Source organism: Barbatula barbatula, assembly GCF_947034865.1.
Source record: "Barbatula barbatula genome assembly, chromosome: 14".
Lineage (NCBI taxonomy): Eukaryota > Metazoa > Chordata > Actinopteri > Cypriniformes > Nemacheilidae > Barbatula > Barbatula barbatula.
This window is the reverse complement of record NC_136777.1, coordinates 21,258,533-21,281,856: the sequence shown is the minus strand read 5'-3', so window position 1 is coordinate 21,281,856 and position 23,324 is coordinate 21,258,533. Positions and strand designations below refer to the sequence as shown.

The window sequence follows — 23,324 nt, the reverse complement described above, 5'->3', positions numbered from 1 at the left end:
ATTATAACATAATATATATATATATGTTTGTGTGTGTATGTATATTGGATTTAAGTGTCTGCCAAATGCATGCATATTAATATCTCAGTTCTGTGACAGCCATAAGAGAAAGATTTTACTTTTATTCTCGAAATGTTTGCCGTTACTCCAACTACATTTGTCGACCACCCATGTGCAAATCTAATGTGACAATTAAAGCAAATGAGTAATATGCATTTTGCAGACTTGTATCCGAAATGGCTTACAGTGCCAAAAATAAACACTTTTTGTTTTAAAGTGTGCTCCCTATCAAAACCCGCTCTTAACGCAATGGTGCCCATAGAAACCCATGGGGAAACCATTTACGCACGTTGATTCACTCACGGCGCCTAAAAATATCGTCCAGCGGAGTCGGATCAAAGCCGGGGTCAGATCCTCCGTGAATCCCTCCCTACCGTTTAGCCTAAATAAACCGAGAGGAGGGGCTTGTGAGGGCCAGAGAAGCGCAGGGTCCTGTGGTGAGCGCTGTGTGCCGTGGGCAGCTTGTGTCAGGTTTCACTCTGAAGAGAGACACTCAAGCGCACAGCAGTCACAGAAACCCTTCAAATGGCACGACTTAACAGCACGGACAGCCCTTACTGAACTGCTCTCTCCATGCACTTCAATCAGCAGTATGCCCCTGGTGAAGACTGACATTTTCAGATGAGAAGTATGCGTCAGTGAACCTTTAGTTTCCTGAAAGACGACTTTATCATCTTATTTGAACCACGAGCCTGCTTAACCAGATAAAGTTGTGGATAAAGATAAACACAAACTACTGCTCACAGACATGGAGGAGATGAAGTCGACAGTATCGCCGCAGTCCAGTCGAGGGAGGACTTGCGTTGAGCATCCTTGCCAAAAGCGCCTCTGGACAAACCGCAAGGATCTTTGCGGTATATGCGTGTGCATCGCCCTGTGTTTGATCTCGTTTGGATTTTGCGTTTTGCTTTACCTGAAGACGTCGGAACTCCAGTCTAGGTTACTCAGTTTAGAAAAGGAAAGAGACCCAAGGGTCTCCAGTTGGATCCCTCTAGAACAGGTGGAACCCGTCCTCTGGAGTCGACTAGATACGATTTTAGATGAGGTGAGCTGTTCCTTAATACATTTATTTTTTTGTTTAACGTATAACCCATAAAAAAATGATATATAATGTAAATAGGATTGTACTTACTTTAAAAACAATGAAGTTTATTGTTGTTTTTATTAATAATACAAAATCAACGCAATATCCGTGCGCTAAAGCGAACTTGTTGTGAGCTGTCAAAGCTTTTGCTGCCCGTCGAAGACGAATGTTGTGATGTGATAAAATGTTATTTAAATAAATGCTGTTATTATGGAATGAAATGAAACATTAATATGTTATAAGATGTAAGTCTTGCATGAGTCTTTCCGAGACCAAAGTGAAAGAGATGCTTATGAACGCGTTGCGTGTCAACAGTGGATCTTGTTGAATGTGCTCAGAAAGTTCAGTTAGTAAAGTGACTGACGATTCAAATACTTCTGGAACCAAATCCACGTGCATTTAATAATTAATGAAATATATATATTTTTATAGTTTTAATATACGCGCTAAACTCTCGCCCTTGTAAATTATGAACGTTTCTCCTCAGATTTGGTCCATGCATGTTTGCGCATGCACATTTTATCACAGAATTTATTAAAATAATTGGTCTCAAAGTCCTCAAATTACCATTGAAAGTGAGAGTAGTCACATAAAAAGTGAAAATGACTAAATGTTCAAAATCTTGAACAAGATCTGTGATCAAAACTATTCGTTCCACTTAAATGATCAATTGCTTGTGTTTCTGCCAGATTCCCATACATGCCTCTATATTCTGTTATATTTAGTGGTTGAATGCCAGTAGGACACGTTCACATGTTTAACCCTCTTTCTGTATTAGCAAACATACATAATGCGAATTTCTGTAGCATACTGTTCATTATTTTTCTTAAATCATAGTCAAGATTTTTTAAATATTCCAGCAGCATGGTACACCATGCAAGCTTTAACTATTGTTGTTCAGCAGTAACATTATTTGTTGTGTATAACACTTTGTGTCACCTCTTGACCACCTGTTTCAAATCAGCATTCGAGCAGCTGATGAGACAGGTTCAACACTGGTGGAGAAAAGTCAGATATATGGTCGCCTGCAGTCCTGGTCCATTCACACTGGCCTCTGGTGGTTCATCACCTAGCTGCATGTAATATATTTGCAGTGTTGAAGGTTTGCGTCTACAGAGGATGCAGTCGCATATGTAGTGGTAATGAAACAAAGCAGACTCGAGTAAAAGAAGCTAAAACACGTAACAGTTATGAAGTGAAATTTAATTACATTACAGTGTGTGAATAATGAAGAGTGACTTACAGGTGAATCTTACTAAACCTGAATAACATGTGGGTCAAAGTTTACCTCAAACTAAAAGACAGCTATATGACTTTTTCTTATAGTTTTACAGTTACTTACGTAAAGTGTCAAATACAGCTGTGATGTGCTAATGGATAATCCACTCTGTGTGAAAAGTATTTGTTGATTTTGGGAATGTTGCAGTTTAAAAAAATTGTGCCAGAAATGCGGTTGTCACAAAGATCTAGTCAGTCGAAAAGTCAGAGATTAAGAGAGAAAGAGAGATTTAAAGGGAGATAAAGTCGGGCCTCGGGGCACGAAGTCTGAGGGTCTTAGTAAGCAGTCACTGCAATTGTAAAACGTTTTGTCATCCTTTCAAAATAGATGGTTTAGACCAGATCAAATACTTGGTATTGAGTTACCATTAAAGCCTGGAGTCAGAGAACGTCCCCTCCCCTCAAACCCATCCCTGAAAGCGATGAGGCATCAGCTGTCTCGCATCATTATCGCAACGTCACTATTAACATCACACAAGTCGGCTTGAAACATCCTTTGGATGTTTTTACTTCTGTAATCTGACGTATTTCTGAGCGAAACAGAGCGGAAGTTCAGTTTATCCAACTGTAATTCAAAAGATTGTGAAGAGTATAGCATTATGGAGTCGGGTGGTATGATGAGAGGGGTTGAAAAATAAGAAGGATGATGTCATATAGAATCTGCATCATTATATTCTTTTAATCTTGTTCAGGGTGTTCTCAGCAAGAGCAACTTCCCATAATCACTTTTTACAAACATGTTTGTGTTTGCAAAAAATGCCATGCTTCGTTTTTTTTAAATGTATGAGAGCATTAGGGATATGCAGATCCTTTCTCACAGTTTGGCGTAGAAACGATGCTCATTTTTAGTTTTTGGACGTTGTGGCCTACTGGAAAGGCCAACGTTTGACAAAACGTGTTTTATGTACATTATCCGTTTATATTGCTGCTGTGGAAAAGTTGTCGAAGTTCAGCACTTTTTTCTTCCAAACTGTAATGCATTTTCCACAGCTTCTGTGCTCGCGCAACAAACTCTGTTGGTTAAACCCAGCTGTCACACCTACAGCTGATTTTCATCATAATGCTTTTCAACTTTTCCTTCTTTTCTAAATCTCCACTAGCTCTATTTCAGTTTTACAATATCTGCGATCCTGCCGAGGTCTGTCATGTGGAAAAACCGGCACAATAGCTTGTAGTGTCTTAGAGCGGTCTGGGTAAAGACTTCTCCAGCTGGGACGCGGGTCTGCAAGTATCAACCAAATAAAGCCCTGGAACTGTTTGTGGGTAATATAAACTGGGGCAAGAAAAATGTCTGATAGCAGAGTTATTCGGCCCTGTGATATCAGAAGAGTTTTGATATGAAAAGAAGAGGTTAACGGCGCAGACGTTCGGCGAGCTTTATGGTTTGGTCGTAAATGTAGACAGTCAATGATCATTCTAACAGTGAAAGGGCATGGCATAGTGCGGGTATGATTGTTATGACTGGGGTTTTGTAAACTTGGACCAGAGCTACAATAGTAGCTCTGTTTAATGTCACTCGTGGGTTGTGGAAAATTAATTTTTAAAGTTCTTTCTTTCCTGGCCGTCTCACTTTTTTGGTTCACTTGGGTACCTCCACTTCGACATGTTGGAATTGTAATATGCTAAAGATGGCATGTAAAAAGATTGTTAATCAACTATTCTCATTGTTAATCAAGTAACTAACAACACAGTTGCACCTGTCAGTGCCCTCACGACACACCGCTATACCTCCGTTAATAGTACCAAGTCACCAACAATGCCAGCAATACGGGTGCGATATACATACATCATTTGCTTAAAGGGATAGTTCACCCAACTCACCGTCTTGTCATTTCCAACCGGTATGACTAACAACATTCTTTTGCAGAAAACAAAAGAAGATATTTTTACCAACTTTGTTTCCCATTGACTTCTATTGTTTGGACACAAAACCAATGCAAGTTAGTGGGTACTGTCGTTGTTCGGTGACCAACATTCTTCAAAATAGCTTCTTTTGTGTTCTGCAGAAGAAAGACAGGCAAACGGATTTGAAATGACACGAGAGTATTAATTGATGACAGAAGTGTGTGCCAACCCATACAAAATGTTTCCAAAAATAAAGAGGCTAAAAAAGTGTTTTGTATTATAATTCATGTACATGACCAAATTGTGGAACAGAACATAAATGTGCTCTTTGTTCATTTTTGCAGAAATTAGCAGCACGTCTACCGAAGGTCCGGACGGCCCGGGACGCACCCCACAGCTGCCTCTGTCCTCCAGGTACAGTACACCTGTGAACCGTCCCTTGATCGCAACACACCTGTGCTTGAGTGCTCTGCCCACAGCTTCTGAAACACAGCCGAATGTACAGTGCAGTTAAGCCTTTTTCGTGGAACTCTTTTGAACATGTTTGCTGCAAAAAAATATCTTGTTTGCAGACCTGTGAAGAGACTCCTTTTGTGCCTCCCAGCTACAAGAGACCTGATCCCAGTTGACTAGATCCAAGTTCACTCTCTAAAGCCAAAGATTTCAAGAATCCCTTTTTTTATATAAAAAAGACTAAAGAAAGCTCTCTCTCCCGACCCATCCACCCAATCCCACAGCAATGCACTTGTGCCCTCGGGCTGGCATTACTCTGATGACAGGTGCAGTTGTATTTCGGGTGCTGTTGGCAGTCATTGGTTTCACTTTGTGTTTGAGTGTGTTGTGATGCAAGCAGGAGTGTCGGCATGGCGTCATCTGTCTGTTCCTGAGCATAGAGAGCGGTCAGCAGGATAAATAGTGTACGACTAACACATCTCATCCGTACATCTATAGAGACTAACCAGTTATGTCATTCAGCAAGGAAATGTGTGTGTTCTCAATATCCTTGACTTGGATTTGTTCAATGATTACAAAGTTTAGATGTTTGGTTTAGCATTTTGCTTCGTTTTACACTGTGCTTGGTTATTTTCATCAAGTTAAAATTTGACAAGACAATATTTTCGACTTTTATTACCAAAACCAGTTAATTTATATGTAAATACATGAAGCACATTTTTAAGTTAATTTAGATGTAAATACATGAAGCACATTTTAAAGTTGACTGACCAAATGTTATCCATTTAAAACCTATTAAAACGTCGATAAATCTGCTAGTCCCCCCATAACAGTGTGGTTTTCACGCAGCTACGCTCTCGCATGCTTTCCCAACATAACCTCCAGATGTCAGTCATTAGACGACAACCCTATATGTTATAGCCTGCATTTGTGTGTGTGAGTTTACACATCTCCGAGCAGACCAGATGGTGCACACATCATAGTGTTAATTGGTCTAGTCAGTACCAGTCATTGTTGTGTTAACTGAGCGTCTTTAGAGGGCGTAGTGAAATTTCTCTAAAATGGATGAGTACTTGAAGGGAGCGTAGCCTTTTGGACCAGGTGTGCCGACCGTTTAACAGCAGGCGTCCCAGATGATAGCTGTTTTTGTTGTTGTTTGGTCTTTATTGCTGCACCGTGGGAAAGTGTCTGATGTCACTGTAAAATCAGCAGTTTGACTTAATTTCAGCCAGTTGACGAAAGCCAGTGAAAAGATCAGCGGAAAAATGGATTTCCTCTTCCAATAAAATCTTTGCAATGAAATTGACCATAGTTCACAAGTACGGTTCATATGCGGTGTGAACGGATAGGTTTTTATAATGCGGTGCGTATGTCTTCACATACTGTATATGTCGCTCTCCGTGTGGCCAGCTGCCGCTTGTCAATCATTTCAGAACGCAGTGTTCAAATGGCTTCCATTCCATTGTTTATTTTGAGTGCCGGGGGGCGGGATAGTGGCTTGTCTTTGGCCCTACATCAAATGTACATTCACATGCACACGTAGATCATTGATTTAATGTTTCAGCAAGTGAAGAAGTGTAGTAACTTTCCCATCCGTAAATTATAATGCCATCAAAGCGTTTACAAAATACATGCTTTACAAACATTAGTGTATACTTTACAGCGCCTCTTCAAGATTTGTCACGTAAGAAAGTGTTTTTTCTTGGTATTTTTGGTGAGATTTGGTTTGTGATTTGAGAAGTGCAGGTGGTTTTGTTTTTGTTGAACTGGCAAGTATTTCATGCTGGACATGAAGACTTCCGTCGATATCTCACTTACGGCTGTTATGATGTCAGAATGCCTGGCACATGGGTTTGGGGAATGTTTCAACACAGGCAAATGAGTTTATGTTTTCTGATTTAGAGAATCTCAAGGGGATTCAGAGGTTGAGTTCACCCATGTTTAAAAACTAATTTGGCCCTTTCGCATTCGTTCTGAAATCCAACATGATTTGTTTTTATTAACAAAGTCAGAGCCAGTTCACACAAACTCAATTCGGACACTGAACAACTATTGCAGAATGTTTTTGTATCTCATAACCTCTCATATCCCCTACACCTTTAAAGGGATAGTACACCCAAAAAGTTATGCATTACTCATCCTCAAGTTGTTCCTAACCTGTATACATTTCTTTGATTGGTTGAACACAATGATATGAATTTTATTTGGACAAATGTTAGAAACTGTGATTTCTGGGTCACCATTGAGTACTGAACGTTGGGTGAACCCAAAATCCCTTTATGTTAATTTAGAAATTATGTGTTCATTCTTTATTGATTGATGTTTTATCAATAAAAAGCATAATCATTCTTTTGTTGGTTCATCAGGAGTGTACAACATTGTAGTTAATGACTTTGGTAAATGTTCGTTGTGCGTGTTGTTTAGCTGTGACCTCAATGCGTTCTGAACAGATGTGTGTATATAAACTTCATGATTAAAAATGGCATCGATGTCACAGTTCTGTTGTGAAGCATTGTTGCTATTTTAGCCGTCAGCGGAAACAAGAATATAGTATGTATACATAAAGACAATGATTTATGAGTCTGAAAAATGTATAGTGTTTACAGGGTCTTTTTGCAGGGGTGGCATGAACCAAATGCATGCCGATCAAGGTGTGAAGAAACTCTGTCGATAATTTCATCAAGGTGATGGATATCCGTCTTTGTTCTTGCAAAGATTTGTGAAAATTAGCCCGAAGCCAATTGCTGCCAACAGCTTTTTCAGTGTACAGGAAAACTTTCATGACACTTAGATTGAATCCAGACGTCCAAGCTTCCAGAACTCTCCTGAATCCACACATTGTTTGCACAGAACCTAAATGGCACTTTTTTGGACATACTTGGTAAGAAACTGTGAGAGCCCCTTCTATAAAACCAAAACCCCACCCCGTTGGTCCTATTTCCACAAAACATCCGATTGCCCAAAGGATTTAGTGTCTTTGCGACTGAATTCAGACCACAGGCCAACATTGGTGACATAAGTGGAGTCATAGGGGGCTTTAAGGAATGGGCTGCTATCTTTGGATGCGTGCATCACAGTTTGACTTCTGTGGATTTCTGTGGCGGCTGCAAAGAGATGGATGAGGGATTTCATTATGAGCACATCTGAGGGGATTAATCACGAGAAAAATTGAGCAGAGGATACAGACTTCTAAAGCCCCAGGATACACTAGCAGGAAGTGACATGCGACACTATTCTAGTGTGTTTCATTCAAATGGAAAAAAATCCAATTTTATGGAAGCATTTTGTCATTTCAAACATGTACAACTTTCTTTCTTCTGCAGAACACAACATATTTTAAAGAATGTTGGTGACCAAACAACATTAGACCCCATTGACTTCCATTGTTTGATCACAAAACCACATTTCTCAAAATATCTTCTTTTGTGCTTCACAGAAGAAAGAGTCACGTACAGGTTATCTATGAGATAAGAGGTTGAATAAATGATGTCATCATTTCAATTTTTGCGTGAACTATCCCTTTATGTCACAGCTTTGTTTCCTAAAATGCCTTTACAAAAATTAAAATAGACAATCAAGAGAACAACAGAATTGCTTATTGTATAGAGTTGTACAGTGAAAGTAGAGGGTCATTTGGTCTTGGGAGAACTTGATTAGAAAGACTTCAATGTCTTGTAAAACGAGTCACAGAATGAGATATTGTAGAGATCTATTGAGAGAACGTGGGTCTTTTTCTTCGGATAACACCTCATAGGAGATTTCCGTTCACGAAAACAGATTAACATAGTGGAAATAGCTTTGATTTGTTTGGCACAGGGTTTTGTTTTGCATTGTGGGTGTCACATCGCATACGATAGACACTCAGTTGTCAGGGTGGCTCCAAAGGGTCGTGGTGGACACGCAGCACATTGGTATGCTGGGCACTCAAAGAACGGCCAATGTTTGATGACAGACCAATGCAGACCCCAGGACTGGATCTAAGAACACTTTGTGGCTGAGTGAAATACACCGAAAAACAATGATGCAACCTCACCGTGCCCATGTGAAGGGGAGGATCAACGTGCTTAAACGTACAGTACATTAAAACCTGTTAATATCAAAAGTTGCAGTTAAATATGGCTTTATGTGCTTGTAAACAAGCAGCTTCATCTAATCTTCACAGCGGGTTTAGGTGAAGGTGTCGTGCCGCTGGTTATTTAAGGAGTTCCAAGTTCACCTTGACGTGTCTGCTGACAGGAAGAGGGGCTTTTGGATCTTGTTTCCTCACCCATGATTACTTTACACAACAGCTGCCAGAGAGCGGCCTTACTTGGTAGAGGTGCAGTCCGTGATGGATGGACGACACAGTCGAAAGAACGCGGTGTGCGAGGAACAAAATTCAGCTATGAAGAATTGCCGCCATTTCAATTCACGAAATGGAATTAGTAGCCAATTTTGTGAATGTCTGGTTTTCACATAATGCAAGTTTTGGTGAGAATAATTGGTTGGAGGAAATGCACGCATGCTCCACTGCTGTTGTAATATTATATAGCTGGAATGTATTTTATGAAAATGTACATGAAAGCTTGTCTATAGATATATTGGAATATTGTTTGAATTATAATGGTTTATTCCACAAAAGTGGTGTTTTAAATGGCAACTAATGGCTTACTCCACCCCTCCCCCTCCTTTTCTAAGCACTACGGTGGCAGACATAGGACTAAGATGTTGTCCCATTTTGCTTTTTTGCCGAAGGAGATAACGTATTTACAAAAAGCACTCTTGTAGAGCAGTTTGTCCGTTTGGGGCTACTGTAGAAACAACATGGAGAGTTCCTTGTAAGGGGATCCGCGGTGTATGTAGATAGAAATAACTCATTCTAAGGTAATAAAAACATAACACATCATTATGTAAGATCTTTATACACCCCTAAAGACAAAGTTATGTGGGCCTATAAAACAGCTCTTAGCCAAGGAAGATACAGGTGGCGCCATGACAAGGTTCTCAGTGCACTGGCTGACATCTTGGAGCGGGAGAGGCAGAAAAAGCGCCAGACCAGTACAAGGCAGGCGACATGTATTCAGTTCATCAGAGAAGGGGAGAAACCAGCAGCCCCCAAGAAGAACAAAAAGAGCCTCTTGCAAGCAGCACTATCCTGGGAGATGAGGGTGGACCTCGGTAGTAATTTAGTCTTCCCTCAGGTTGTGCAAACACTGCTTAGGCCGGATGTGGTCTTATGGTCTGAAGAGGCAAGGAAGATAATATTGATTGAACTGACGGTCCCGTGGGAAGATGGGTGCCAGGAGGCTTTTGAGCGGAAAGCCACCAAGTATCAGGACCTCGTTGAGCAGTGCAGTGCCAAAGGGTGGCAGACCTGGCTATTCCTGGTTGAGGTCGGGTGTAGGGGTTTCCCGGCGCAGTCTGTGTGGAAGACACTCACAGCCTTGGGTATAGCAGGAAGGGAGAGGAAGGCAGCTGTCCGTAGGTTGGGTGAGGTAGCAGAAAGAGCGTCTTGCTGGCTCTGGAGTAGGAGGAAGGAGTTGAGCTGGGGGCCAGGAGGAGGTGGGCAGTGACTGGCCACCACTGCTGACCCGCCAACTGGAGGGTGTTGTGGTTTAGGGTCGAAACACCCCGTGAAAGTTGGATGCCACCTGATGACATCTTCTCCTGGCCGAAAGCTACAGTCATGCACTACAGTCAGTGAATGATTTAGGAGGCATCAGTACAGATGTATTCAATAGAATAGCAGTATATTGCATTTCTGTCAATAGATCCTCCCAAAAATTCCACATTGGACCTTTCAACGACACTTTCTGGTTTGTCCTATGACCTGCTACACAAGTAGTAAACAGCAACATACAAAGTGATGGTGATTTGCAATGTTGTCAGTGTTGATCATCCAGATTTTAAACAGGTTGCTTGAACAAGAATTTGAATTAGAAAGTGTCCGCAACATTGCAGCAGGCGTCCCCTCACGTGCCTCAATACAGACGTTCGGAAATGAATAGGAGTTCAACTCTCAAAGGTACATTTTTCTCAACATTAAGCTATGGGAATATCTCACAAATATTTTGAAAGCATGGACTTTTTGATTTTCTTTGGACACAAACCAACAAACACAAACATCTTCCCAGCAAGTTTCAAATTCGGAGAAATTGTAAGTACTCCAGCAGATGGTGCTAAAAATTAGCGGTAGGCTGAAGCGATGCAATATCCCAGCTGAACAGAGGAGCAATTTCAGATGCTGTGTAAATTTGATGTGGCAATTTTTACTGAGCTATTCGAAATAAGGCTTTTAGTCACATGCTGAAGGCATTGTCTCGATTTTAAACCTGCAGAGCCAAGCTTCCTAATCTTTCTGGCTCCTAACAGCTCATGTGTGTTTGCCTCCCCTGTTGGATTCCACTCACTGTGCACTCAACGTGTCTGTCAGAAGCATTTGGCTTCTGTTGTTCGTTGATAATGTTCTCATCAGCTGTGAGTCTCATTTGTGGTCACATTTTTGTCATTTCGTGATCAGTCATGTGACATGCGAGAATCTGTGATGTCATACGCACTGAAAAGGCCTCTTTTAATTGAACAGAAGGAAGACATTTTTGATTTTTAGAGAATAATGGCTTCAGTTTTGGTATGTTCCTCAAAGCTATCGTATGGCTTTAAAAGACATGGATTATAGAACAAGTCATTCTTAAAAATAAAGGTGCTTCCGAAGGTTCTTTGATGCCGTAGAAGAATAAAGAATATCCACTTTGTTGTACAAACAGGAGCAGCTTAGACATTAATTCTCATTATGGGTTTGAGGAAGAAAGCAAATACTAAGGGTTTTGAATGACTCGAGGGACAAAATATTAATTTTACTGTCTATGAAATATAATTTCAGAGTCTCATTATTTGGAAAAGCAGGCATTGACGTCAGATTAGTTGGTATGTTACGCTACGTTTCTGGGGAAAAATGGTACTGTATAGTGGTTCTTTGCTCATAATCATAGATGAAGCACTTTTAGTGCTAAAGTGGTTCTTTTGAGGTTCTTTGGGGTGACCGAGATGCTATATAGCACTGTTTCCTGATAAAGAACCTGTAAAGCCCCTGAATGGTTCTTCAGCGCTGAAGAACCACCGAAGCACCAAAATATGGCTCTATAAAGCACTATATTTTGGTTATTACAAAATCTCATACAATAGATGTTGCAATGAAAATCTATTGAAGTTCTGATAAAACTACTAGAAAGCAGCCGGACCGTAGACAGACACAAGATTTTGATTCGGTCCAGGAGCCATATAGTCTGATATCAGAAGTCATGCATGTGTGATCTGTGTGTGGATGTCGTCCTTAGTTCCGTTCCCTTGAGGCACAATATGTGTTGGCATCATCTGTTGAGGCCCCTCACGTGCCCCAGACTTCCTGTGGGCATTAAGGTGCATTCCACTCACTGCCGGAGCAGCTTCACTTCTTATGTTAACAGCTCTGGGCAGACATCCAAAAACAACCGTTTTTATTGAATTTGAAAGAAGCAAAAATCCCATATTGGATTGTTTTTGTACCGCAGGCTATTGCTGTAACGGTAGTTGAAATTGTAGTAGCACATTTCTAGAGGTCGTGTGTCACCTTTTAGAGTCGAAGACTAATTAAGTGCTCGAAAGTCTTCGCAGAAGAGGATGTCAACAGCCAGTCACACAAGCACAGCCATCCACTAATATACTGTAGTTTTACAGTGCATTTGGAAAATATCCAAAAGTTTGTGTTCTCGTGTGCTCAGCTGTAGTTACTATGATAATTTTGTTTATAAATTTGGAGTCTCCTGACTAACTGCTGAAGATGGGCTATTGTCAGTGAACAAATTAAGGTCCATATTCTGCACTTGTATCTTGCTTTCATTTTGTATTTAAGTCATTATTTCTAATTTTCTCACCAATGCAGCAGGCAAAAGCACAATAGATTTGGATGTTAAAACCTCCTCAATGTAAAAAAAAATTCTTGACGTCTTACTAAGTATTCTTTTGGATGTAAAAATGTGTTTGTGTATTATTAAGTGTCTTTGGAGTCATGAGTCAGGATGCATGAGTCAGTATGGGTCTGGAAACGAAGTCTGCTTTACATCAGACTTTCATTTAGTACGGAAGCACAGGTTTAGCTATTGTGTTCTTTGGAGAGAGATGGATCGCTTCAGTCAGCATAAAACTACACAGGCTCATAAAACATTTTTTTTGTCAATAATTACTGTCATCTTTATAATATATAACATGCAAAGCACTCATTTCTTTCTTGCGCTCCTGAATGAAGCAAATCTGATCTAAATCTGATGTCGAATTTGCTGTTAACACAATTTGATTATGGTAGAGGAGTTCAGAATCCCCTTGTGCCGTTAAATTTAAAGATTGATTTGAGATGAATGTGTACATATGCTCTTCTGTCTCTGGATAGCACAGCAGTGACTTTCAAGAATATATGGCGTGTAAAGTTTTAAAGAAGCGGAGATCTTTTGTTATTTGAAGGAGTAGTTTATCCCTAACACTTGAGCTTTAGGCGCAGTCAGAGTGATGAAGAAATCAGACCTCTTTTGAATAAACCCTTGGCATCAATGTGTTCAAGTCAAATAAGGAGTAAAACAGCTGGCCCAGTATGCGAAAGACTTACAGAGATGACTTACCTGCTCTCTTTCATCTGCACATCAGGCTTTTATTTAGTAAATGGCTCTTAGGCCTGTGCTTATGTGTCATTTCCCATTAAATTAAATTTCCTTTCATACGAAACCCAAAATCATTCGATTTACGACGTGGATGTCTGTGTTGTAATTTCAAAGAACGTTAAAATGATTATTTTTAGTTATCCGTGTTGACAAGTTAGTTTAACATGAGGTTAACATAGTTTTACTTTTATTCCAAATTATTATTTCATCTTTATTTACTTTACATTTGAAGTTTGGGGAAATGAATAAAATGTGTCCTTTCAATTCTGAATTCTCTGTGAAGCATTCATTGAAATGGGTATTGGTATCATGACATAAAGGCAGAATTGGAGAAAAAGAAACAAATGTTTGAAATCTGTTTGGTTGATTTATTTAAATGTATTTGCCCTAAAGTTACTGTGAAAGTTGTCTGAAGTCCCACCTCATAGTTCCCAGCCCCCATGTTCCTCAGGTTTCTCCCCCACCCAAATGAAGCACTTAAGATCTAATTAGGCCCATTAAACAGATAGGCAGCATTTCCTTTTCTTTGTTGGTCTTGACAAGTCAAGTAGCTTGTCACCTTCTTTTTTGCTGTGGTCTTTTACAGTTTACCTAAATCAGTCCCCACTTTCGGTCCTCCTCTTTATCCTTTCGTCCTCTCTCTCTCTCTCTCTCTCTCTCTCTCTCTCTCTCTCTCTCTCTCTCTCTCTCTCTCTCTCTCTCTCTCTCTCTCTCTCTCTCTCTCTCTCTCTCTCTCTCTCTCTCTCTCTCTCTCTCTCTCTCTCGCTCTCTTTTTAGGTCTCTCTGCCTTCTGCCTATATTTTTCGTGAGGAGACTTTTAAATAAAAACACTTTTGCATTCAAGACAAAGTGGAAACAGAATCGTACAAAAAGAAAAGTATAGATTGGGTTAAATTAATTAGATTTTACTACAAAGCTGTTTTATGTAAGATCTTTTGATGTTTTTGTCTGCATGCCCAGAAAATCACAATTTATAAGTAGAAGTGGGCAATAAAATGAACTTTTTTAATGTGTAACAAGCGATAACTTATGATATCTCTGACATTTACAGAATCAACTATGCAACGCTTAGCATTTTGAAATCCCTCTTTATATAAGATGCATAGCTAGAATCATGTACATCCACATATTTGCAAGATAAGACGATACCACTTCTTACGTTCCTTTACCCTTTTTTTCAGTTTTTGTTACGTTTTGAAGGAAAAGCTCTGGTATTTCTGTGTTCTGCATTACTGTGGCTTCTCAGCTCCTAATTTGCTCAATGCATTGTACTGTAAAGTAGAAAATAATTGGGACGCTCAGTGGGGATTTATCGGTTAAACCGGACTGAAATGCTTCAGATTTTTTTATTTAAGGAAAAATTCAAATACTCCCACAAAGCAATTACATCCTGCTTTGGCCTTGAAAGATGTTAGAAGTGAAATTTCCACAGATCCTCACAAAAAGGATGTGTATGTGTTTAACAGGCACACTGGATACTGCCCGAACTGTATTGACGTCAAAAAGCTAAGGACCTATGCCTGACGAAAAAAGATGAAGAATGTGGAAGAGAAAATGGGATGAATTGAAGGAAAAACTCACTTTAGTAATAGGAGTATAATATCCAAATACATCAGGCCGTCAACTGACTTTTATCCATCCAACATTGAACTTGTGAATGTGTATAAGAATAAAAAATTATAGTTAGCATTATAGAATGTATAGTTTGTATTCTTTCTTCAGAGGAACACAAATGTAGAAAGCAAAGAATATTATGGTGCGAATAAATAAATTATATTGTGTATGGTACTGTCCAATGGCGCCATAAAGAAATTACCGGTCTTCTAATGCCACGCGGTTGCTTTGTGTGAGGCATAAACCTGAATAATTCACAGAAAATCTTGACATCTTTCCAAGCTCGAGTTGGCGCTTTTAAGAGCAGAGCTATCCAAGAGTGTCAGGAACAATTCGTTCTTTTGATTTGGATCTTAAGGGTAATAACAAAATGTTGACAGTGATTTCATTTTCAGGTGAATTATTCTTTCAAACTGCCAGTGATACAAGACAGATACAGGTTTAGTGAAATGCAAAAATGCTGAGTGAGTGTGATTATTTTCACACACTTCTGTTGTGTCTGTCCCTGATTGTGGAAATGATTGACACTTATCAGATTCAATAGGCCAGGCAGAAAGTGAGTTCACAGACTGCGTAGTGAGACAGGACTCCTGTACTGTCAAAGCACTTCATGCTTTCCAGAAATCTGCACCTTTTATAAGGATTGTGGATTTTGCTAGCCGTACTGTATTTTAATGGACTCTGCGGGATATTACGTTAAATACTCAAAGAAAATAAGACTACTGCCAAATTGCACACAAGTATACAGAGTTGAAAAAAGGGGAATCAGTTTCGTAAATGGTTTACAGTTAGGGATGTAACTGGTCAAAAATAAATAAATGTTTACTTGAGACAAATAAGCTTTTCAACCTTTCCGCTGTTTTTTCAATCGCATTGGAATTTTAAACATCGGTGTACTAAAACGTAGTCTAAAAGCTCTACAAAGTATGCAAAAATGAGTTCACGAAATGCACTTTAATCCTCACTTTCAATCCAGTTGATTTTCTGATAAGCAGACTTAATGATCGCTATGTACTGTATGTTTGTAATTGTCAAGGTCAGAGGTAAGCTGCAGTGCTCCGTATCAGATGCCCAACAAGCCCTAGGGAATGACTTTCCCCGCTGTGAAACAAGATTGCCAGCATCACTTAGTTTGTGTGTTAGGGAACCAAGAGGAGCGATCAAACATGCAGAGGAGCGGGGGGAAGCGATCATCTACAAACTTCTTAACTGTCCGACCTTCCCCCAGCTGAGCCTCAGCTGGTTTGCTCATCTCGCTGCGAAGCATTCGTTTGATGTTCCCGAGATAAACAGGGTTATTTACAGTGCTGAGGTCTTTTACGGAGGGGCCCTTTTTCGGGTTGTTAAGCAGAGGTGTGTGTGTTAGCGTGGGACAGCGCTGCGTCCGTGGCATACACATCGCCCATCGGTGGCGACCTCAACTTGCCCTGTTGACCACAGGACACTTTGTAGCCTATATTCTGTTTTCATTTATAGAATAATGAAAGGACGGAGTAATGACTGGACAATATTTAGTCGGATCTTCTCTTCAATCACGATGCTTGGCAAATTAGACTGAACCTCTAATAAGCACCATAACACAACCACTCTCCAGGCAACCCCATGACAATATGGTGTAGTCAACTTTCAGAGTACCTTGTAGGCCAGTTATTTTTAGAATGTGTATAAATTAGCGGTGTAATGATACACAATATGGGGTTTTACGATTGCATCACGATATTTTAAACGAAATGCAAATAACATATGTATTTCCACATCAGTAACATTTGTTATTTTGTTTAAGATATTCAAGGCTGTAAGTGTAAGAATGCAATAGATCTGCCACTGAAAAATATTGAATTTGAACACAAAGACAGTGAAAGCTCAAAATTAAACAAAAAAAACAGTCAGTCATAATAATTGCTTTAAAGTTTGACATCAAAAGGCATCATGTGATGATAAAGCCATGAAAAGTTAAATGACTGAATTTCAGCTTTTGGCAGATTCCCTCCAGCCAGCACCATTTATAGAACCTTTAAAGCATTACTCATTCTCTCTAGAACAAGGACCTCACACTGCAACAGACGCAACCGAGCGTGTTTTGACTCCATGTATGATATCATCATTTACTGTGCCCCAACCATTGGTGTAGGATAAGACCTGGGGATTTGTGCATGGTCCTTCAAAGTCAGAGAGCTGTCTGGGGGACAAAGGGGACGTGTGGGGGTTGTGTGATCAACTAGCCAAAGCACGCAATAGTAATCCAGGATTAGGGGCACATGGCGACTGTGTGTGTGTGTGCATGTGTGTTGCGGCTTGCTTTGTACGGGACAACCGGATAGATCCTTGTGTTTGTGTTCTATCAGTTACAACTCTTAGTGGGACAGGAACCCTGTAATTGAATTGGATCCACACCCTAGTTAAAGATCCAATGTGTAATTTTTTGGAGGATTTATTGACAGAAATGTAATATAATACATACCGGTGTCTTCAGATGTGTATAAAGACCTTACATAATGAAGCGTTATGTTTTTTTTACATCAGAATGAGTTATTTCTATCAACATACACCGCAGTTCCCCTTTCATGGAATTCTCCATGTTGTTTCCACAGTAGCTCTACACGGACAAACTGCTCTAATTTGATTGGATTGGATTCAATTTATTGTCATTACACACATACAAGTACAGTGCAACGAAATGTATTTTTAGAAGAAGGTAAAGCATAACATCGGGAAGGTGAGGAGAAAAACATGTAAACAATACACCATAGACAAGACTTGCAAAAGATATAAGTAATCCGGTTCCGGCAAGGAGCCATCCGGTCTAGTGCCAGGTTGATACGTTATCTCCTTCAGCAAAGAAGCGAAAACGTGACGACATCTTAGTTCTGTGTCAGCCACCGTAGTGCTTTGAAAGGGAGGGGTGGAGTGAGCCATTGGTTGCAAGTCACAACCTCACCGCTAGATGCTAATACATATCATACACTGGACCTTTAAGGATGGACGTTTTGAAAAGTGCCTTGAAAATTGCAACACCCTGTTAACAGATTGGTTTTATGAACATTTAAAAAAAGTGTTATGTTGTTCTACACGGGATCCACATAATAGACTGAATGTGAAGTTCTTGTATCACTAGTGGCACCAAATGAAGTTGCAAAATAGCAAAACACATTTCTCTCTTTCTGACCTGCCCCGTCTTTCATATTTTTATCAGGTAGCCAGCCCACTACACATTATTGGTTAAGCCACAAGTGCTCATGCCAGACATTTTTTGGGCATTGTAATATCCATAAAGGGCCCTTACTTTGTTATTAAATAGAATAATTATCTATTTTTCTTTTTAATATAAGATGATCCTGAAACACGATACCCACATCATGAAAAGCAAGGTTGGCTATTCCTCAGTGGTACATGCTAAGTTGTTTTTTGTCGCTCTATTAAACAAGTTATAAATCATTTATGGCAGTGTCTCATTATAACATCTCCATGTTCATCTGTTCTTGGAAGGCTGAGGTACAGCTCAGCACCTTTGTCCTCCAGCACCTGATGCCATAATTTGCAGCCTGTCAAAAATGTTTGGCCGGCGTTCATGAGTATCTGTGACACTGGAATGAACTGATGAGACATAAACAAACATCTGCAGTTTCGCTTTCTTTACAGTGATCACACAGACGTGCGTGAATAAACAGCCGTACACGCTGCCACGGTCACCTGTTAAAGATCTTGTCATGTGATTTCTGTGTGTGGTTTTTGCGGATTTGAAAGCCCTCTAATGCAGCCTTTTTACAACATGTAATATAAATCTAAGGAGTCCACAGAATGTGTCTGTGAAGTTTCAACTCAAAATACACACCGGATCTTTTATTATACGGTGCCCTACACGTCTATTTTTGCCTGTGAGGTTAACTGTTCATTCGGAGACAGCAGAGTCCACCAGCAGTCGCAAGGAGGGCCAAATCAATGTGACGTCAGGTTACTGAGCGAATGTTGGACTGTTGAGGTTTATTGGGGATAAAGAAAATGAATGGGTGGATTTTTATCATTCCAGGGTGGTTCTGTATACACAGATATGTTCGAACAACATTTAAAACGGAATTTTCTGGATTAGGGGGGCTTCAAAGAAATACAGACCATCAGTAGTTACTCGTTCAAGAAAAAAGTTGATTTAACAAAAACACAGTTACATATAAAGATTTATCTGTAAATAATAATTTGTGACAATTTATTCATAAAACTTGGAATATTTGAACGAGGGAAGTTTTATATTTATTAGCTTTTGACGTAGAACTGTACTCCATATTAACCAAGACTGTGACAAAAAAAAGGATTAAAAAAATAGATATCTTCTTTTTTCACTATTTTCACTATTTCTATTACAACTATACATTTAACAGTCCGTCACACCTCATGCGTTTTCTCTCCGAACTGAAGTTCCGCTGTCAACACCCTTTTACCTGCTCCGTCAAACTGTTGTATTTATAGTAAAACGCCTTCCGAGACTCGACCCGCTCCCATGAACTCTTACTCCACGAGACTAAACATTTCTTTCTTTGTTCGAGGTTGACGATTTTCGCCTCCACAGCTGACACCTCCAGCTCTCCATCTCCATGTGATTAGTGGTGTGTGTTAAGAAGGATTTCCCCATGTGTGAGGCCCAGAGGATGGATCGGAGAGGACTCCGCTGAGCGACAGCGGTGGGCCACACGCTTGAGCGGGATATATTGGTGTCCCACATCTACCTTGCATTGTGCATGTGAGTTGCTGGAGGTAAAAGATGCAGAGCAGCCGCTCAGCAGTCGTGGCATTTGGGTAAAAGTTCTGCTTGGCTGATCAGATAGTTAGAGGAAAATAAAAGGCCCTGATGTGAACAGGGGCCCACATTGTCTTGTTTATAACAGGCCTACGGCAGATGGTGGATGAGCCAATATGGCTTACATGTTGGACATCATATACGTCAGTACATTGTGTCTCGTGAAGTCTGCGGGAATCAAGATTCCCATGCGATTGTTCAAGACTCGCCTGGAGCTTTTCGCAGTTAGATGTTTTTATTGGATTATGGGTTTCACACTGCGGCCTTTTCGCTGCTTTGAAGTTAGCTTTTTCCTGGATTTCATTACTGAAGGCTGAAAATAGTGCCATGTGTGTGCGGGATGCTGTATTTGAATAAAATGTCAATTCTAACTGTTGTTTAGTTGAAAGATTTAAAGGAATAGTTCATTTCAAAAAGCTCAAAAAACTATAGACCACTTCACAAGATGTAAATCTTACATTTAATTAAATCTTAAAGAAATTCGTCAAACAATTTGATTTGGCTATACATGTTGTGTTAAAAACCTAAAAAAACGAAGTTCTTCTGGACCAGCATTGTTTACATCTTCCAAAGTGGTCTATAGTTCAAGAAATCACAAAAAGTACTATAATAGCCTATTTGACTTGCGCACAATTTAAATACAATTCCTTTCAATTCCAATTTAATCATTTAGATTAAAATATTTACCAGTTTTGAATTTGACATTAAGATTTTTTGTTTATGTCTTTGAACAGCTATTTCTATATTATGTCCGTCAGAATTCTGATGCCACAGACTTCACGTTGCTCAAACGCACAGACTCGGGTTTAGTCTTTTGGAAAGCGTTGGGGGGGCTGCCTGCTTGTTTTCTCTGAAGAGCTTTCTCACTTTCTCTGCTGGTGAAATGCTCGGAGGGCAAACACATACAGGCTGTCCTGTTCTTCTCAACTGAATGTGAGAGACCCCATCTGCTCAACACAAACAAGGCCTGTTCCCTGTTTATTGATGTTGTGTAATGGTTTTTTGAATGTGTACGTACACATTGTGTGTGCCGAGGAGGTCACCGTGTTGAGATGCTGTGATTTCTTGTTTGTGGACTTTCAGAGGCCCTTAGGGGACCAGCTTGCCCATCATGCATTGCAAATAACGTAAATTCTGTATAAGGATGGATTAGCACAATAAACAAGTTTCCTGTATGCTAATCTGTGTATAACAACCTGAAAACATTACCCAAGATGGTTCCTTATTTATTCTGACTTTGTGTTGTTAAAAACGATATGACACTTTGTTCTGTGGAACACAAAAGAAGATATTTTGAGAAATGTCTGAGTGGTTTTGTGTCCATACAATGGAAGTCAAATTGTGCTAATGTTTTGTGTGTTCTGCAAAAGAAATAGTCACACAGGTTTGAAATCACTTGAATCCCTTATGTAGTACAGAATTGAACATTCTCTTTGAATCGTGAATATCAACACCTCTCTACCAAACTACACTACCAAACGTTTGGACACACTTGACTGAATTTGTTCGTCGTGATCTGAAGTCTTAATGAGTTGGGATAGTGAAGAATAAACAGCCAACAAGTGTCCAGCATACAACACTGTTTTTAAAAAAACATCCCAGGATGCATTTCACCTCATGTGGGGAGCTGTAATCTGTGCAAAGGGTCACTGATTTGAAAAAATTAAAACAAGACATTGCATTGCATTGATTTAACATTTTTACTCCCATTTGTGTTGTTTCATTTTGCAATGCAAATGAACATTGCAAGTGCTTGGTGACTCGCTCCGGGAAAAGGACGTATAATATGCTGAACTTGACCGGCTCCTCTGAAATGTTCAGTTTCATTCCATGCTCTTCACACCAATGACACGTTGATGCCCGTGTCTGCACTGTAGCGGTTGGCACCAGGACCCACTTCAGTACTGGTTGAGAAACGGTCCTGGCTGGGGGCTCAGGCAGGAATGGTTTATGCTTCTGGTGAGATGGCGTGTTTGGATTCCAGGGTTGGGGTGGCACGCAGTGGTGTAAGGTGAACGCTGAGTAACGTCTGCACGCTGGAGGAACCTCACGCGGATCTGAACAACAGATGGGCAGAAGAGGGCCTTGAAAGATCACTGCTGATCCTAGACAGACAGACCATAGAGAGAAGACAGGGTTCATTAGGGTTGAGCTGCGTTTGTGTGTGTGTTGATAGAATGCGTTCTGGGAACTGACAATGTTGAGTTTGTGTAGTATGCGAGACAGGAACTAAACTGATTCAAACTTTTCCAAAGCGCCGTACATCTCACACTAAGTACTTCCCCTTCCTGACATATCCATGGCAATGTTACATTCGTAAGCGAAATAAACAGACGAGTTTACACGCATGAACGTTAACTTCAATAAAAAGAGTGTGTTTTTCATTTTAAGTGGATTTATTGTCTTTTAGCGTGAAATGTTGATGCATTCATGTTATAAAAGTTTTTCAGTAAATATTGCGATTTTATTTTTGTTAATTTCGACATAGATGGAAAACACATGGGGAACACAACAAGCGGTCGATGTTGGGAAGATTCAGATGTAAACATCTGTTAACCAATAAGAATTTCAGAAAATCGGAAACTAGTGCGTTCGAAGCAACTCTCAGTATAGACATTTTGGAAGAACTTGTATCATGAGTGAAAACTGAGTAAACCCAGAGCCTTGTGCCTTTACAAAACATGTTACAAGTCAAAAGCTTTACAAACTGCTCTGAAACTAATCATTTCTAGCCCCAAGGTTGACAGAAACTATATGCAAGTAGGATGTGACTGGATGTTTTACAGCACCACGAGTCTCGCAGGCACTAGCATCTCACAATTTGTTTAATAAGGATGATGGTATTGATTTGTACACATTGTTTGTGAAGCAGAGTGTGATACCGCAGTCAGGGACCCTGGTTTTGTGCCACCTAACGTTATTTTGAGATGTAATTGAGATGGGTGTTGAAAACTTCTGTGTGTCCCCGTCAACAGTCCATAACTTCGACGTAAGGATCCGAGCACAGCGGCAATTTACAGGCACGTTACACGTGGTTAAACTTTGATTATTTGTGTTTTTCTTTAATTTGGCATCGCATCAGTTTTGTTCCCGAAGGTAAATCCTAGATAAATTACAAACACTGTGGTAACCAGCGTTGTGTTTGGGGGATCGTGGAATGTTGGTATGTCGGTCTTATGCCTCGCTTACTGGATGCTGCTCGGCATTTGTGGCCAAGTCTGTTTCTCTCATCTGAGCTACTAACATCTAAAGGAAACGTGATACTTGATATTATTTTACTCCGGTTTACCCTTTGTTTGGGCATTTCATCCTTCACCAAGACTGTGTTTATTATGATATCCTGCATTGGTTTATAGATTTGTACAAACTTCTGATTGGGGAACAAATTTGGGGTGAATGCAGTTGCGCCCATCCAGAAGATTTAAAGCTTTACACATCTGTTGATGTATGGTACATAAATAAATAATTTTCTGTAGCGCTGTAAAGTATGCGAGCATTGTATGTTCTAAGTCCTCTGGTTCCATTGTTGCACATA

At 40.0% G+C, this 23,324-nt stretch overlaps 1 protein-coding gene across 12 annotated transcripts in view; it reads left to right on the top strand.

Annotated features, from left to right (window-relative positions):
- Positions 1-476: 476 nt before the first annotated feature.
- Positions 477-23,324, top strand: part of col13a1 (collagen, type XIII, alpha 1) — an 83,264-nt gene continuing 60,416 nt past the window's right edge. For 7 of the 12 annotated variants that reach the window (XM_079473261.1, XM_079473256.1, XM_079473257.1 and 4 more), the window contains exons 1-2: positions 525-1,105; positions 4,612-4,686. In XM_079473261.1, the coding sequence (XP_079329387.1) occupies positions 809-1,105; positions 4,612-4,686 (372 nt within the window). In that variant the 5' untranslated portion in view covers positions 525-808. Of the gene's footprint in view, positions 1,106-4,611; positions 4,687-23,324 lie in introns of all 12 variants that reach the window. The other 5 variants (XM_079473258.1, XM_079473262.1, XM_079473264.1 and 2 more) reach the window with 5 other exon arrangements.